Raw genomic sequence first — 15,000 nt, forward strand, 5'->3', positions numbered from 1 at the left:
GATTTAACATATTCTAATTCTTCATTAATTAAACAAGTTTGCGAAACCGATTGAAACTTTTGATCGTGTAGACAATTAATACGTGGAGTCGAGCTGAAGATAAAACTTCTTCCATGGGTGTCGGTTCCTCTCTCCTTTCTCTCCTCTCGCTCTCTTTCTTTTATATATACATACATATATATATATATATATATAGTATATATAGTATTGATATACACACACACACACACACACACATACATACATATCCCCTTCTTTCTATCTCTTTTCTCTAGTCAATGCCGACGCTAGTTGTATCTATAGGTGTGTAACGCTGTCGTGTCGCTATTTTCGTCGGCATCCAACAGTCACTCGTCAAGCCGAAACACAGCTACCCTCCCGTGTGTAGTCAGCAAAATTGCTCTCAAGCGCATATTCAAGTCCAACGTGTTTGTTGTTGTAAACATAACATAGTCCTCGACAATGCTCAGCGCACAATACACCTTGTAATTGTAAAATGCAAAAATGTTTAATGCTTAAAGTATATTCCTCGAGTTTTGACTGATGATTCGTCACCGGGATTCTCCGCGCTACTGCACGCGCACGTGTTTGTCATCGTGTACTCGCATGCCTCGCACGCCTAGCTCAGCTCCAACTGCAGTGCGAAGGGGTAGGGAACAAAGTCGAAACTGAGGCGAGTGGCATGAGACTCTATGAAGTGGAATCTTATGGGAAACTCTTGCAGACTCGAGAATGTTGATCTCTAAATAAACATAAAACCATAACGATGCAAATTCGCGATCCGTAATGTCGTAAGTCACTCATTCAAAGATTTCGCGTTATCGTACGACGTTGTCATGTGACGCGTCACACGAAGGAACAGATCAAAGCGCAGATCGATCAGGAATCTTGTTTCGATCTCGTTTCTTAGATAAATATAAATATAACTAACAACTTCGGACAAGGACTGATGCTAATGACGGCAATTTAGGTTTGTCAATTTACCTTCGCCATCCTCTGCAGGATCATCAGGTGCATAAACCATGTAGTAATAGGGTTTAGACTTTATAGACAACTCCCATCGTAACTTCTGATCGCATTGCACACATCGCTATACGGAGTATAGCACGTGCGTGCACGTCTGCGGCAGAGAGGTAGAACGTGTCGTCTCCGATTAGGGGAAGTAGAGTTCGTTCACCCCGAAACGAACAGCCGTCAAGGAACAGCTCACGTGATTTGGGATATCCTAAGCCCAAGAGAGATATCTAAGCTGAGGTAGCATCGCGAGCAAAGTCCTTTATTGGCACGGATCTCTAGCGATGAAGCAGTAATAAACGGATTAACACTGATGTAAATTCAAATTTCCGCGCGCCTTCGCTACATACAATCGTATGTGGTACAAGCAAGTTGGCTTGTCGTCGTATTATAGATCGTCGATTAGACGAATATGCATTGTCATAAACGCGATCAATAGCGCGAGAACACGGCATTAGTCTCAACAAAGACGTATTATGTGAGAACTCATTGACAGAATCTGGAATGAAACGGATGCTAACATATCCTGTCGGTAGTATCCCACGTTACTTTCCATTTTTCACGTTAGCATACCATCATGCAAATTATTTCGTCCGTAACTTAATTACTTAATTTGCTTAACAAGCGCAGACCTTAACGTAGCCGCGCTCGCACGGAGTATATCGACTTTGATCGATGCGACACGCAGACGCTTCGGTCGCGAGTATTTATTTCATCGGGATAAGATGTCGAAAATTGTTGATAAACGAATTATCATTTGTACGAAATGATTCTTCTTGCTTTCATCTTCTCTCTCTCTCTCTCTCTCTCTCTCTCTCTCTCTCTCTCTTGCCTCTCTTAAACATATAATTTACGTTAGTTGAGAACGTTTGAATTCTTCTTCAATTTCTTCGAGTGTGAAATTCCATCTCAAAAATTAAGTGATAATCGAGCTACTCCAATTATCGTGACTTTTCATTCGTATAATGGAATGAATTCTATTCCATTTTGAATCATCACTGAAACTACACTTTATCTGACCGCGTATTTTTCCTCGCCATCAGCAGGTGCAGGTGCGGAAATATCGACTGGCTTTTCTGCGCTTTTATACTACTGCTGGTCTAGTAAATGCGGCTTTCTTCAGCGGGACTTTTCTTTGAAAGCGTCACGAGCAACGGCCGCTGAAACGATCGATCTTGTGGTTCTTTCCGCCTTTTTTGTTCCAAGTATATCCGGGACCCCCTGCGAGCATACACAGGCGTGGTCCCGCAGTGCTACTATCCCGAATGGAGCTCTACATCGGTCTCTCTGTGCGACAAAGTAAAAGAGAGAAGGGGGGGGGAAACTAATAGTGACAATTATCCTGTATTCATAGCTGCGATACTTTTTTATCTAAGATAATGAGCACGAGGATGATTCGAAATTATATTTTTATCGAGTTTCTTATGAATCTTGTTACGAATGCAGATTAATGACGAGAAACCTGCGTCCCTTAATTACAATTGCGTGAAACGAGAAAATATTGAGCGACAATATATATCGTAGAAGCATTCTCAGAGAGACAATCTTTCTCCCGAAGATATCAAATCCCAGAAGAATGACGGCGTCTACCGGTACGCCCAGACGGTGACGGCGGTCGCGCCTCCCGAAATAACTTCTACACCCCGAACTTGAGGAGGAACCGTGAACAAAGTTACGAGGAACCGGTTGCCATGGGCTCTTCTAGAACATGACGAACAAAAGGAAAATAAAAGGAGGACAAATTGTGCCGATATATCGAATGATTACTTTAAATTATACGAGATGATTCACCCATCGTCTAGCGTTACGCGAAAACTATCTTAGGCGAGAAAATATCTAGAAATTTCGTAGTGAATCGTATATATTGAATACTTTCCAACTCATTCGTTATATGATACGATAATTTTGATAGAGAAAATTTTCCTCTTCTCTAAAATATAGGTAGAGGTAACATAATATATCAGATTATAATAACTCAGAAATAAAATCGCGCACCCAGTCAGACAATTTATGCAAGATCGAGTCGAAATTGCTAATTAAAAAAATTACGAGAGAGGTAAAGTGGGAAATAGAATATTTTCTACCTAAAGAAAGAATGACAACTCTTGAAATACCAGAATCTCGGGGCAAATTCAAAAGAGATATATGCGCGACATATAATTCTTAATTATACTTTATGTTTCAGTTCGTCATCGAATGTACAGCGAATATACTGAAAATTGAACCGACTGAAGAGAAAAAACATGAGATCGAGGGATTCAATCGTATGCACGCCAGTGTCCCTCGAGCCTGACACCGACGATGAGGAGACGTTGGTTAACGCGGAAGTCTACAAGAATGGTAAGTATTAATTCGCGTGTAAATCTCAGAAAAGTCATTTCTTTATACCGTGTAGCATATGTATGAGATCGTCGATATTTTCAGTAAGTTCTTACGATGCACTTCCCGTTCATTATTTTTCGCCACGAAAACAAAACGAGTCTTGTTCGATTGGTGAACATACCTTTAAAATCCTGTAAAAATGTACTAAAATTTAGTGCAAGGTATCAGAGAATCAGACCAAATGTCAATAATTCTTATAAAAATAATTATATATTATTAGGTGTACAAATTAATTCAGTGCCTTTACATTTCATGCCTTATAACTCCGTTTGAAACTAAATATCTTCCCGCCCTTTTGCGGTTTGTAAGTGTGTGCTAACTAAGTTTTCAAGTTTTCACACTGTATGCTTTGGCGAAGCAGGCGACATAACCTCACGAAACAGCAGTGGACACGATGATGCAGCCGATAATAAGCAGCATTTGAGACATTGAGACAATCTTTTCGCATTTCAATTGAAGAAAAATGCTACTGAAGCTATGAAAATAATTTGTGCCGTTCTGAGTTGAGACGTTGTTACACATAAAACGTGTAAAAAGTAAGTAAAAGTAAAAGGTGAAAGTAAAAACCAAAAGTTTCAGAAGATGAAGGATCTTTCGGATCCACAACGTCACCTACAAAAATTTGACGATGAGGAACTCGAGCAACTGTTGAAACTGAAAACTCCGCTCGAACTCAACAGGAACTTACATTAAAACTCGAAGTTATTCAATAATGCATATCTCATCGTCTGTACCAACTCGGTAAAATTTAGAAGGAGGGTAAATGGGTTTCACCGCACCGCCAGAGCCCGGAAAATAAAGAGCGAAGATTCGACACGGCAATATTTTTGCTGATTCGATTTAAAAGAACAGATTTTCTACAGTACAAAATCATTACGGGTGATGGAAAATGAGTATTATATAACAATCCTAAACGCAGAAATTCGTTAATATAATAGATGCCAGTCAACCGTCGATATCGACTCCGAAATCCAATATCCATGCAAAAAAACTTTTGCTGAGTATCGGGTAAGATATGAAGGGTATGGTACATTACGAATTGCTGGATCCTGGCCAGACTGTTACTGCAAAGTATCTTACCATCAATAACTTATCCGTTTGAGCGACGTGTTGGAGCGAAAGAGGCCTTATACTAGCAACGGATGTAGGCAAGTGATTTTACAGTATGACGACGCTCGACCATATACCGCAAAAGGGATTAAGGACGTCATCTATATATATACATTGGACTGGGAAGTTTTCCCTCACACCAGGTTTATTCACCAGATCTCGTCCAGACTACCAGCTAATTCGGTTACTTTGACATTACCTGACTGATGAACACTTTAAAACAGTTGACGAAGTCCGAAAAAGCATCGATGACTTTATCGAATCCAAATCGTCAAGTTTCTTCCGCGAGAATATTCATCAGTTGCTCGAAAGATGGAATAAATTCATTGAAAATAATGGAGATTATTATTCGAACATAATACTATTAAATATATATTTGTCTTTTTGTGAATAAACTTTGAATTTCATGAAAAAAGGCATCGAATTAATTTGTACACCTAATACAATGTCGTATACCAATGGAAAATAAGAGAAAATAAAATGCTAAGTGTAATATTTTGTACAAGAATATAGTAAGATCCAAAAGCTAACTTTTCAAGCTTCTTCTGACAATGAAATGATGACAAATTCAAATTCCGGCGAAGAGAATCAAGATCCTCTACACCCTCGACAAAAAAAGAAACACTTTTTTTTTGGAGAGTGTGGAGGATCACAAAATGACCAAGACACATTAATTACGATAAGGAATCATAAGGAAAGATTATTGTGTACCATCTCCTGCCATCTACTCGAACGGCAGTATTTTCACAATTAAGCACGAGGTTCAGCTTACCATTAACATCATAATCGTCAAAATATGTCGTACGTTCATAATGCGAGAAAAATCTGCGTTGTCGCAGCTGAGACGTTTATTGATAAGCCATAAACGCGCGATTGCCGTAATATCCGCACTAGTGCCTATTCGTTTCTGTGATGTGATGATAATTACTGCATTTGTAAATTCTGGAAAGGCAACGTAAAATGAGGTTAAATGGCGTTTATGACGATTCTCCCTTCTTTTGATCGACGTCAATATGACTTCAGTTTCGCCTAAATCCTCGTACGGAAAGATCGACGATGTTTATTCATATTTGTTAATTAAATTCATTAGATTTCATCTGACTAGGACCTCTCGAGGTGCTCTTTTCAGACATGACTTTACAGGAAATTCAGACGTAGGCGAGCAGTCCCGTCGCATCGTCTCCTATCGTGACGATTAGCGGAACGATTTAACGTTTAACTTTGCCCACGCACCCAATTGTACCTAATAGGTCGGTAGAGCTTCAACTAACGCGAATAATTCTCTCCCTTTGAAATGCCATTCGACGTTATAAAGCTCTACGTACGGATTTGTAGCTTTTAGCAGATACAGTTTAATTGTGAGATAAATTCCTCTTATGTCGACGATTCCCAATGTCCTATTCAATATCATGACTTTGTAAACGTTCAGATTTTAAGCTTCTAGAGACATAGAAATTTACGAGTAATTAATACAAACCTTTAATTTGTAACGTTACGCGCGATTATGACGATCGTTGGGTCAGAGATGAAATGACAAATTAGATTAGAAGACAAATTCCTAATCTTATACGAAGTATAGTATGTACCTTCGTATAAGATTACCTTTATACGTATGTATATATCTTCGTCAGTGGTGTAAACGCAAAATGTGTAATCTCACTGAATGTTTAAGCACTGAACGTACATTGTAGCTCGTGTTCGACGATCGCCAGTAAGACTCACCAAACGCGTATGATATAGCGCAGTCGTTCTTTTTGTTCCGCACTGAGTCTCGTCGGGATCCGTATAAGGTCTGTCTTGCAACACGGCATGAGTTCTCTGCGCCTTGCAATAGGCAATATGCAACACGCTGTAACGTTGTAACGATAGCAAAGTTCATCAAAGTTTTCGTGGCCTAATTTCGTAGCGTTTTAATTGAAGCTTTAAAAACATCTATGGATATGTTTTGTTACTTATTATTGCCATGCTATTTGAAAAACGAACAAAATCCTTAAGTTATATTTTCATCCATATTACTTGTTGTTTTACAGTGTCGTCTTTGTCTTTCCATGTCATTTTGCGAGATTACCGCACACAATTGCGCCAAACCTTTTCGAATTAATAAATACACATTAATATCATTTGGAGCAGTTACTGATTTCAATGTTCAACTTGCAATGATATATCACGGCCATGGTTACTTTTGTCACGTGAAGTCTTTTCACTTTATTGAAACGAAGCGGACCGTAGCGCAAGTCATCGTCGTTTTTAACGATGAGTTTGTCTAACGAGATACTTGTTTAATTACCGATACTTGTTTCAGCATGAGCTCTGCCCGTCTGTCAACCTGCTTGCCTGCTTGCCTGCCTGCCAGCCTGCCTGCCTGCCTGCTTGCCTGCCTGCCTCCCTGCCTGCCTGCCTGCCTGCCTGCCTGCCTGCCTGCCTGCCTGCCTGCCTGCCTGCCTGCCTGCCTGCCTGCCTGCCTGCCTGCCTGCCTGCCTGCCTGTCTGCCTGCCTGCCTGCCTGCCTGCCTACCTGCCTGCCTGCCTGCCTGTCTGCCTGCCTGCCTGCTTGCCTGCCTGACTGCCTGTCTGTCTGCCTGCCACCTGGCTGCCTGCCTGCCTGCCTGCCCGCCTGCCTGCCTGCCCGCCTGCCTGCTTGCCTGCTTGCCTGCTTACCTACCTGCCTGCCTGCCTGCCTGCCTGCCTGCTTGCCTGCTTGCCTGCTTACCTACCTGCCTGCCTGCCTGCCTGCCTGCCTGCCTGCCTGCCTGCCTGCCTGCCTGCCTGCCTGCCTGCCTGCCTGCCTGCCTGCCTGTCTGTCTGTCTGTCTGCCTGCCTGCCTGCCTACCTGCCTGCTTGCCTACCTGCCTGCCTGCCTGCCTGCCTGCCTGCCTGCCTGCCTGCCTGCCTGTCTGTCTGCCTGCTTGCCTGACTGCCTGTCTGTCTGCCTGCCGCCTGGCTGCCTGCCTGCCTGCCCGCCTGCCTGCCTGCCTGCCTGCCTGCCTGCCTGCCTGCCTGCCTGCCTGGCTGCCTGCCTGCCTGTCTGCCTGCTTGCCTGCTTGCCTGCTTACCTACCTGCCTGCCTGCCTGCCTGCCTGCCTGCCTGCCTGCCTGCCTGCCTGTCTGTCTGTCTGTCTGCCTGCCTGCCTGCCTACCTGCCTGCTTGCCTGCTTACCTACCTGCCTGCCTGCCTGCCTGCCTGTCTGCCTGCCTGCCTGCCTGTTTGTCTGTCTGTCTGTCTGTCTGTCTACCACTATAGATCCGATTCCGGTCCGCCCACCCACATCCGCTATACTAGCCCACGTAGAAAGGTGCAACGACGTACACTTATACGTTTGCACGTCCACTGCACCGGTACCGGTATCGGGATCATGTGCTTGTCTTTACTTATAATCGAGTTTTCCCGGGTTTCACAAGCGTCGTGGGCAATGAATCAACAAAAACAGCGGCTTTTGACTCGAGCATAACATTATTTTAAATCGCATTTCGTAAACATTATGTTCTCCCCGTCTACTCAGCAGGTATTCATTCGTTCAATAAATGGAATAACTTTATATAACATTGAAATGATCGTAGGCCAAGTGAAATATCGCTCATTTAATATTCTGTCCTGAAGAATGAATGCAGTCAGTCTACCTGTGGAAATTTTCTCCCACCTTTCTTCCTTCTAACTGTCGTTCCTTTAGCTTACCACAAATAAAATTACCATTTCAACATTAACGTGGATCGGACTCATATTTCTTCGAGATGCAATATTTAACGTCACGACAAATCCACGGTCCCGTCATAGAGATTTTACTTCTTTACGACTGGTAGATTGGCTATTTTATACCGATGGACACTTCCGCTAAACGAGAGAAAAATCAAATCACTTGGAAAATATCACCTTCAGATAGTACATTCTCTATTTCTCTTTACACAAAATATATCTTTTTACGGCAACTTGTATATAAAATACAGTTGTAAGTTTTCAAACCATATAGGAAGGTGAATATAAAAGGAGAAATAATACAGGTCGCATATTGCAATATGCATTTTGCATATTGCAAAAACCGGTCAGCTGTGTAATAATTCATCGACGGGGTCATCAAATTCATCGGCTATATCTATCTTATTACTTTTCTTTCATCATCTTCACATAACCATCTTCTTCTATATTGACGTGTAGCACTGATACACTTAGCCTGAAACCTGTTGCGTCGCGTAAGCGAAGTGGGAACCAATCACTACGGTTTTACGAAGCGGTGTGTAGCAATACGACCGATAGATACCGATAGAAGTAATAGGTAGCTTAGCAGCTACTTGACTTGATGTGTCCGTATTAATAGTTATCTTACTCCTTGACTATCGTGGCTCGTGGATATTAACATCATATAGTATTAGTATCATGTAGTTATGTAGGAGAGTAATTACAAGCGTGTTAAAAAATTACTTTCAATCAATAACTTAATAAACTAGCGATAAAACAATATACGGTCATTGATCTCTAGAGAAATAATGAAAAGACGTGTAGAATTGCGTACAGCTCAGCATTGGCGCTTAGACCAAGGATAGAACATGGCGAGCGCGTGCGCATACGGCTTTCTCTCGTTCTCTCTTTCTCATATCATGCTCGATCCCAGGTTTTCGCAACCTGTGAGCCTCCGCAGTGATGACCTTCCGCGATTCAAGAAAAACGCATGCTAACTCACACATATCGAAGATCGTGCACTAGACTGGGAGACGTGAAAGTAGAAAGTAACATCTCGTTTGCGTGTAACAAAGTCACCAAAGTCGAGCCCGGAGAACGACTACACCTGTTACACGACCGATGACTCGCGAAGGAAGTATGCTTTCCGTTTGCCGCACGCATCCGTATCGATCGTTAACTCGATGAATGATGCGCTGATCGTAAGGACGCATTTTTTCTCGCTACCGCTTGCTTGTTTTATTATTTCTATTTCTTCTTGTTTCATGTTTGAAGATTAGTCTACAGAAAAATAACGACTCTTGTGAGTGATTTATAACATTTTACAATCTGTTGATCTGATTGAGCCAACTAATAGAGCCGAAATAGATCTTACAAACCGTTCCCAAGCTCGTGAGCGTACGAAGCGTGAGGCGAGAACAGGAACAGGTAGACTCTCAGATTGCTACGATTGCTTCGCGACTGCGCGTGCGCTGTTCTAGCTAAATGAAGAGGACGAAGAGGATGTAGCGAGGCAGAGAGGTTCCGAACTGTGGGATTCAGGAGAAGAGAAGAGGAAAGGAAAGACAGAGATTTCATCGAGGAAAGAGAGAGAGAGATTTCGTTCGTTCGTTCGTTCGTTCATTCGTTCGTTCGTTCGTTCGTTCGTTCGTTCGTTCGTTCGTTCGAGAGAGAGAGAGAGAGAGAGAGAGAGAGAGAGAGAGAAAGAGAGAGAGAGAGATACAGACGGCTCGTCATCGAAGGAACGACCGTGAGGATCGGCAAAGTTGTCGAGCGACCACCGCACCGACCAAGCCAGTCGCAACCAGTCGGCCGGTCGACCTGTCGGCCAATCAGCCCAGCCAGGCGTCACGCGAACAGCCACCACGCCGCGACGCGTTGCGCTGTGTTGCGTTGCTCCGCGTTACGCTCGAAGCCGACGGTCGAGAAGCAGTCAGTGCGTCGCGAGCCTTCATTGTGAGGTTTCTTGTTGCATGGGGGGGTGTTCATTACATGTCGATATTTCACCGATGATTTCAAGTAATAGTAATCTAGGCTCGGATAATGTATCGAAAATCTTGGCAGGTTCTCGAGACTTGGTCGTTAGCCGTTGTACATGCGTTCTGTAGCTAACCACAAGTCGTGGCTGTCATTGGTGTATGTTCTGATTCGCCGTAGTCGTTCTCCTGCATCAGCTGCATCGCACCGTTCACTCATGTGTGAAGATATGTAAGATGCGATTCGCGTGTGTTGCGTTGTGAGATGTGCAAGTATTTGATGCCGGATTGAAACGCGTGTCGGCGCGTATAAGAGAGCGAGAGACAGAGGACATTTATCTACAAAGTGAACGGAAGTGTGTGTGTGTGTGTGTGTGTGTGTGTGTGTGTGTGTGTGTGTGTGTGTGTGTGTGTGTGTGTGTGTGTGTGTGCGTGCGTGTGTGTGTGTGTGCGTGTGTATGAAAGAGAAAAAAAGAGAGAGAGAGAGGAAGAGAAAGAGATAGAACAAGAGAAAGTTTAAAAAAGAAAGAAGCGACATGGCGCCCCCCGACAGACAGAGATCGCCTCGCCCTGGCTCTGGTCTCAGTCTTTCCGTACTCGGTGAGATTATTGTACTTCTGTTTTCTTTACTTTACAACTTTATTAATTGCTTTTATAGTCTTTACAACTTTATTAATTGCGTTTTTAGCCTTCCAACTTACTTGTGACACACACACACACACATACACACACAGAGAAAGAGTGAGAAAGAGGGAGAGAGATCCTCCGAGATGCTTGATCGAAATCGAATTTGTTTATGCATGAAAAACAATCGACAGATTGTAATGATGAAATTATATTCTTGTATCACAAGATAATCACTTGTTAAAATTATCTTAGCAAGACAGTTGAAGGATAAAAAATCCATGATGCGTGTTGTGATTTTAAAAAAGAAATGGAAAAATATCAGAGTATATGCATTTTTACCAGTTAATTAATAAAATGTAGCTTTATGAGACGCTGCTATATATAGTCGGTGTATTTTTCGTTTAATTGTAAAAAGACAGAAGACGAGGGAGATAGGGGTGGGTCGTTGACGACCGGGCCGTCGCGGGAATGCAAGCGCATGCATGGTAATTCAGAATCGATCTTTTTTCAGTGCTTAGATCGCTTGCATCGGATGTGTCGCTTATTATCGGATACGCAATTAAATCCTACCGCACGATGCTTTCTTATGTCACGCATACTTTTTGATGACACTGCTGAAAAAATTCGATAAACTGTACACTTTTGTACAAAAGTGGTCGAATGCAAAGTAATCAAATTTTTCTACTGAATGAAAAATAGAATTTGCACGGTTCTCTCGAAACAAAATAATTTGATAATATCATACAATACAAGTGCATTTTAGCCTTTAGTTCAATGTGTTGAATAGATTCATCCCCATGTAGAGATGTAAACTTAATTGTTCGCTTACATTTAATCATTAGTAACTTTAATTATCGAATGATTTTTTTCAATCCGCCAATCAAATTTAACGTTTCTTTACACAATTCGGAAACTCCGAATATTAAGTATCAAAATAATTTTCTACCTAAGACTTTTCCTTCTCTCTCTCTCTCTCTCTCTCTCTCTCTCTCTCTCTCTCTCTCTCTCTCTCTCTCTCTCTCTCTCTCTCTCTCTCTCTCTCTCTCTTTCTCTCGAATATAAAAGAGTCCAGCTATCCATCGAGACCCTTCAGCAAGAGTCGCGTAACTATCGGTTGTCGAGCGTTAGTTCAACGTCGTTGATCCTCCAGCGGAATAACAGTAATCTTCAGGCCTAGACTCGAAGATTGAACGCGCCACGAGGTTCGCTCTGATGTTTGACAGTCTGCGAATCAAAAGCGAGAAACTGAAGAGTGTGTTACTATACATTCTCAAAGCACGTCTCGATAGTTGACAGAGTGGAGCAATAAACTTCCGTTTTCAAGTGTGCGCATACGCGTGCGTGTGTCTGCATATGTGATGCTTGATAACTGAATCGCACGAAATACGTTATTTTGGAAACGGACCACGTCCTCGGTTACACCGTTTATTGACTATCTGTCGTGTTTCACAAAGTCTTACCACGCGATAAGACGCAATCGACAATATAAGTATAGGTAAGCCAAATCATCGGCACCGCGATTTGATGTTGTTGAAAGGAAGTAGTCGCAATAGCACACGGACACAAATTTCTATATCGCGAATCTTACTGGCGCAATTCTTCACTAGATGTATTCGATGAACTCGGCTCGGTGCCAAGTTTGGCAAAATCGCTCAAACGCAACAAGAGAGGTCATACCAGTAGAAAGGGAGAACGCGCGCGTTTGTTCCGATACCTACTCGGTTCTATCTCAGTTATATTTAGCAGTTATATTTATGGTTATGTTCGGCCACAAATGCATGCGTCGATGGTTGAGTTGTAGATAAGACGTCGCTACTTATCAAAAGTAGACGGAATTAACTGTATTTATGACGGAGTCGAGATTCAATATGCTCGGCGATAACGTGACGCACATATCGCCATCGATCCGTGCGATTCTCTCCGCGGAACAGGAAACGCGAAACGAGACGCATGAGGCGGATGAATATCGCGACTTTGCGACTGCGTGCACAACGACCGAGCCGATCCACACAGCCATCCGAGGAGAGTACTGTTGCGAAATACTGAAACTTCATCTCGTATCTTGTCTGATGTTGAGCTCAGAGAGCCGTTCTTACAAAACGGTGTACAAGCCTCTCCTATGTCATTCAAACGTCTGTTTATCGAGTGTGAAAAAGCGCAGGAGACTAATATCCCACGACAACCCGCAACACGCGTCGTTGCGAAATGTGCACACCTGTAACGCGCACCTTGCCCTGAATACAGCAGCGTCTAACTTTCTCTGTCAACTGCACCTAAAGTGCACACATCTATATATCATGTCCGATGTCCCGGAATCTCATAGTTGTTCTCTCTTCTCTAATGCACTGCTTCATAATATAAGATACAAATTGGCATGATGTGCATGCGCAGTACATTATACCGCTGTAATAGTAGAGATGTCCGTCCGTAAATGGTAGAGACAAATATCGCGTTAGCTCCTTGATTCGTCCACAGATTATCTTCTTCGTTGTCTCGCTCGCTCTGAATCATATCTTACAACTTACAACATGAAAACTAACTTGTCACCTATATTTCGGATACACCCTGTATAGTGCGCGTTCATCGTGTCAATAAGTAGGTCGGTCGAAGCGGTTCTTTCGAGAGGCTCGCGTCTCACGAAAGAAAAGAAAAGAAAGAAAACAGTACGGCTGCGCGCGGGAAAAGAGAGCCAAATTTGCTAACATTTCGGCATGACTCGCACTTTTACGATTGTACGCTCGTCAACGCGGTAAACGCATCGTTACGAAATGCACGCACCTGTTTACGCGGCTGCAAGGGTTGCGGGGCGCCATGCAACCTGTCATTTCGAGTTCCCGTCAGCGAACCTGTGCGAACGTAGAATATCCAGTTGTCCAAAGAGATCGATATTTCTCCTTTGTGACTGACTGAATATTCTTTTGAGAAACGAATCCCCTGGCATCTCATCGAGCACACGTACATTGTACGAAATAGGTCTCGAAGATGCTACATACGCTGTGTGATCTCACATCGCTTATCTGACGTCATTTTCTCTTCGCGTCGTAAACTCTACATTCTACAGTCGCTTTCAAATGTTAAAAGGAAAAAATGTTCTACGTACAACTTACAATTCCTTCATCAAAGAAAAAGAAGAGATTTGACGTGTATTCTGTACGTTGAACATCCCTCTCCCTCTGATTCTATTCTCAGTATATATTTTTCTTCTCCAATATGCGTGTGTGTGCATTACTTTTTTATATATAATACATTATATATTTGTCAATTAAATATTATTCTTTATATTTTAAAGAGAACATTTAATGAAATAAAGACCAAGTAAACAAATAAAGAGGATGGACCAAATAGAATTTTTTTTAAGAACTGCATGATTGTCGCGTGTCTTTTTTAGCTGTCCCGTGATCGTTTTACACGCCAAAAATTTGATTCGTGTAGACGAGCGCAATGTATATGTGTGTGTGTGTGTCTATTTCTCTTGTGATATTGTTCGGTAACATCTTTCTATTTAATAAAATCTCTTCTAATAAAATGAAATGATATCCGCGATATGAAGGTACTAAATCTCCTACATTTTATACCTGTTCTCTCGATCCGCTTGTTTCGATGCTTTTCTTTGTTAATCTGTTGTTTATAAACTTGACTATACAAATCTGATTTGTATAGTCAAAATACATACTGACGAATAAATAATAACGATAATTATATGGCTGATTTCTAGACCACAACGATGTATCCATAAATGGACAGATGCTGACTGTACGATGCGATTCTTTACGAAATATTCCGACTGTGCGTAACAATTCACATCTATTTCGTGGGCGACTGTAATGCGAGTTAAGGAATACGCGGAGGAGCAAACCGACGATCTCGCGCGCGTGCCACAATTTCTACCGCATCGTGTCTGCTACATTTATTTTGAAAATCAAAGCAATCACTAATCTATATGACCTATATATATGACCTATAATAGCTGATCAATTCCAATTAATAGAAATGGACGAGTTGTCGCGAATTGTATGCAAAAATCATCCCCTTCTCTCTCTCTCTCTCTCCTCCTCCTCCTCCTCCTCCTCCTCCTCCTCCTCCTCCTCCTCCTCCTCCTCCTCCTCCTCCTCCTCCTCCTCCTCCTCCTCCTCCTCTTTTTCTTGAGTACGATCAGCGGAATCGTGTGAACCTTCAAGGGGAAAGTAGGGCATGATCATACATGATTGTATATACATTCCTT

General features: G+C 42.4%; 1 protein-coding gene across 8 annotated transcripts in view; it reads left to right on the forward strand.

Annotated features, from left to right (window-relative positions):
• The window catches only part of rols (zinc-RING finger and ankyrin repeat domain-containing protein rolling pebbles), a 32,233-nt gene that overhangs the window by 1,333 nt on the left and 15,900 nt on the right, over window positions 1-15,000 (forward strand). For 3 of the 8 annotated variants that reach the window (XM_025301349.1, XM_011137427.3, XM_011137431.3), the window contains exon 2: window positions 3,200-3,354. In XM_025301349.1, coding sequence (XP_025157134.1) covers window positions 3,258-3,354 — 97 coding nt within the window. In that variant the 5' untranslated portion in view covers window positions 3,200-3,257. Of the gene's footprint in view, window positions 1-3,199; window positions 3,355-10,572; window positions 10,752-14,493; window positions 14,565-15,000 lie in introns of those variants that run through there. The other 5 variants (XM_025301351.1, XM_025301350.1, XM_025301353.1 and 2 more) reach the window with 5 other exon arrangements.

Source organism: Harpegnathos saltator, unplaced genomic scaffold (genome assembly GCF_003227715.2).
Source record: "Harpegnathos saltator strain DR-91 unplaced genomic scaffold, Hsal_v8.6 scaffold410, whole genome shotgun sequence".
In the NCBI taxonomy this organism is placed as follows: Eukaryota; Metazoa; Arthropoda; class Insecta; order Hymenoptera; family Formicidae; genus Harpegnathos; species Harpegnathos saltator.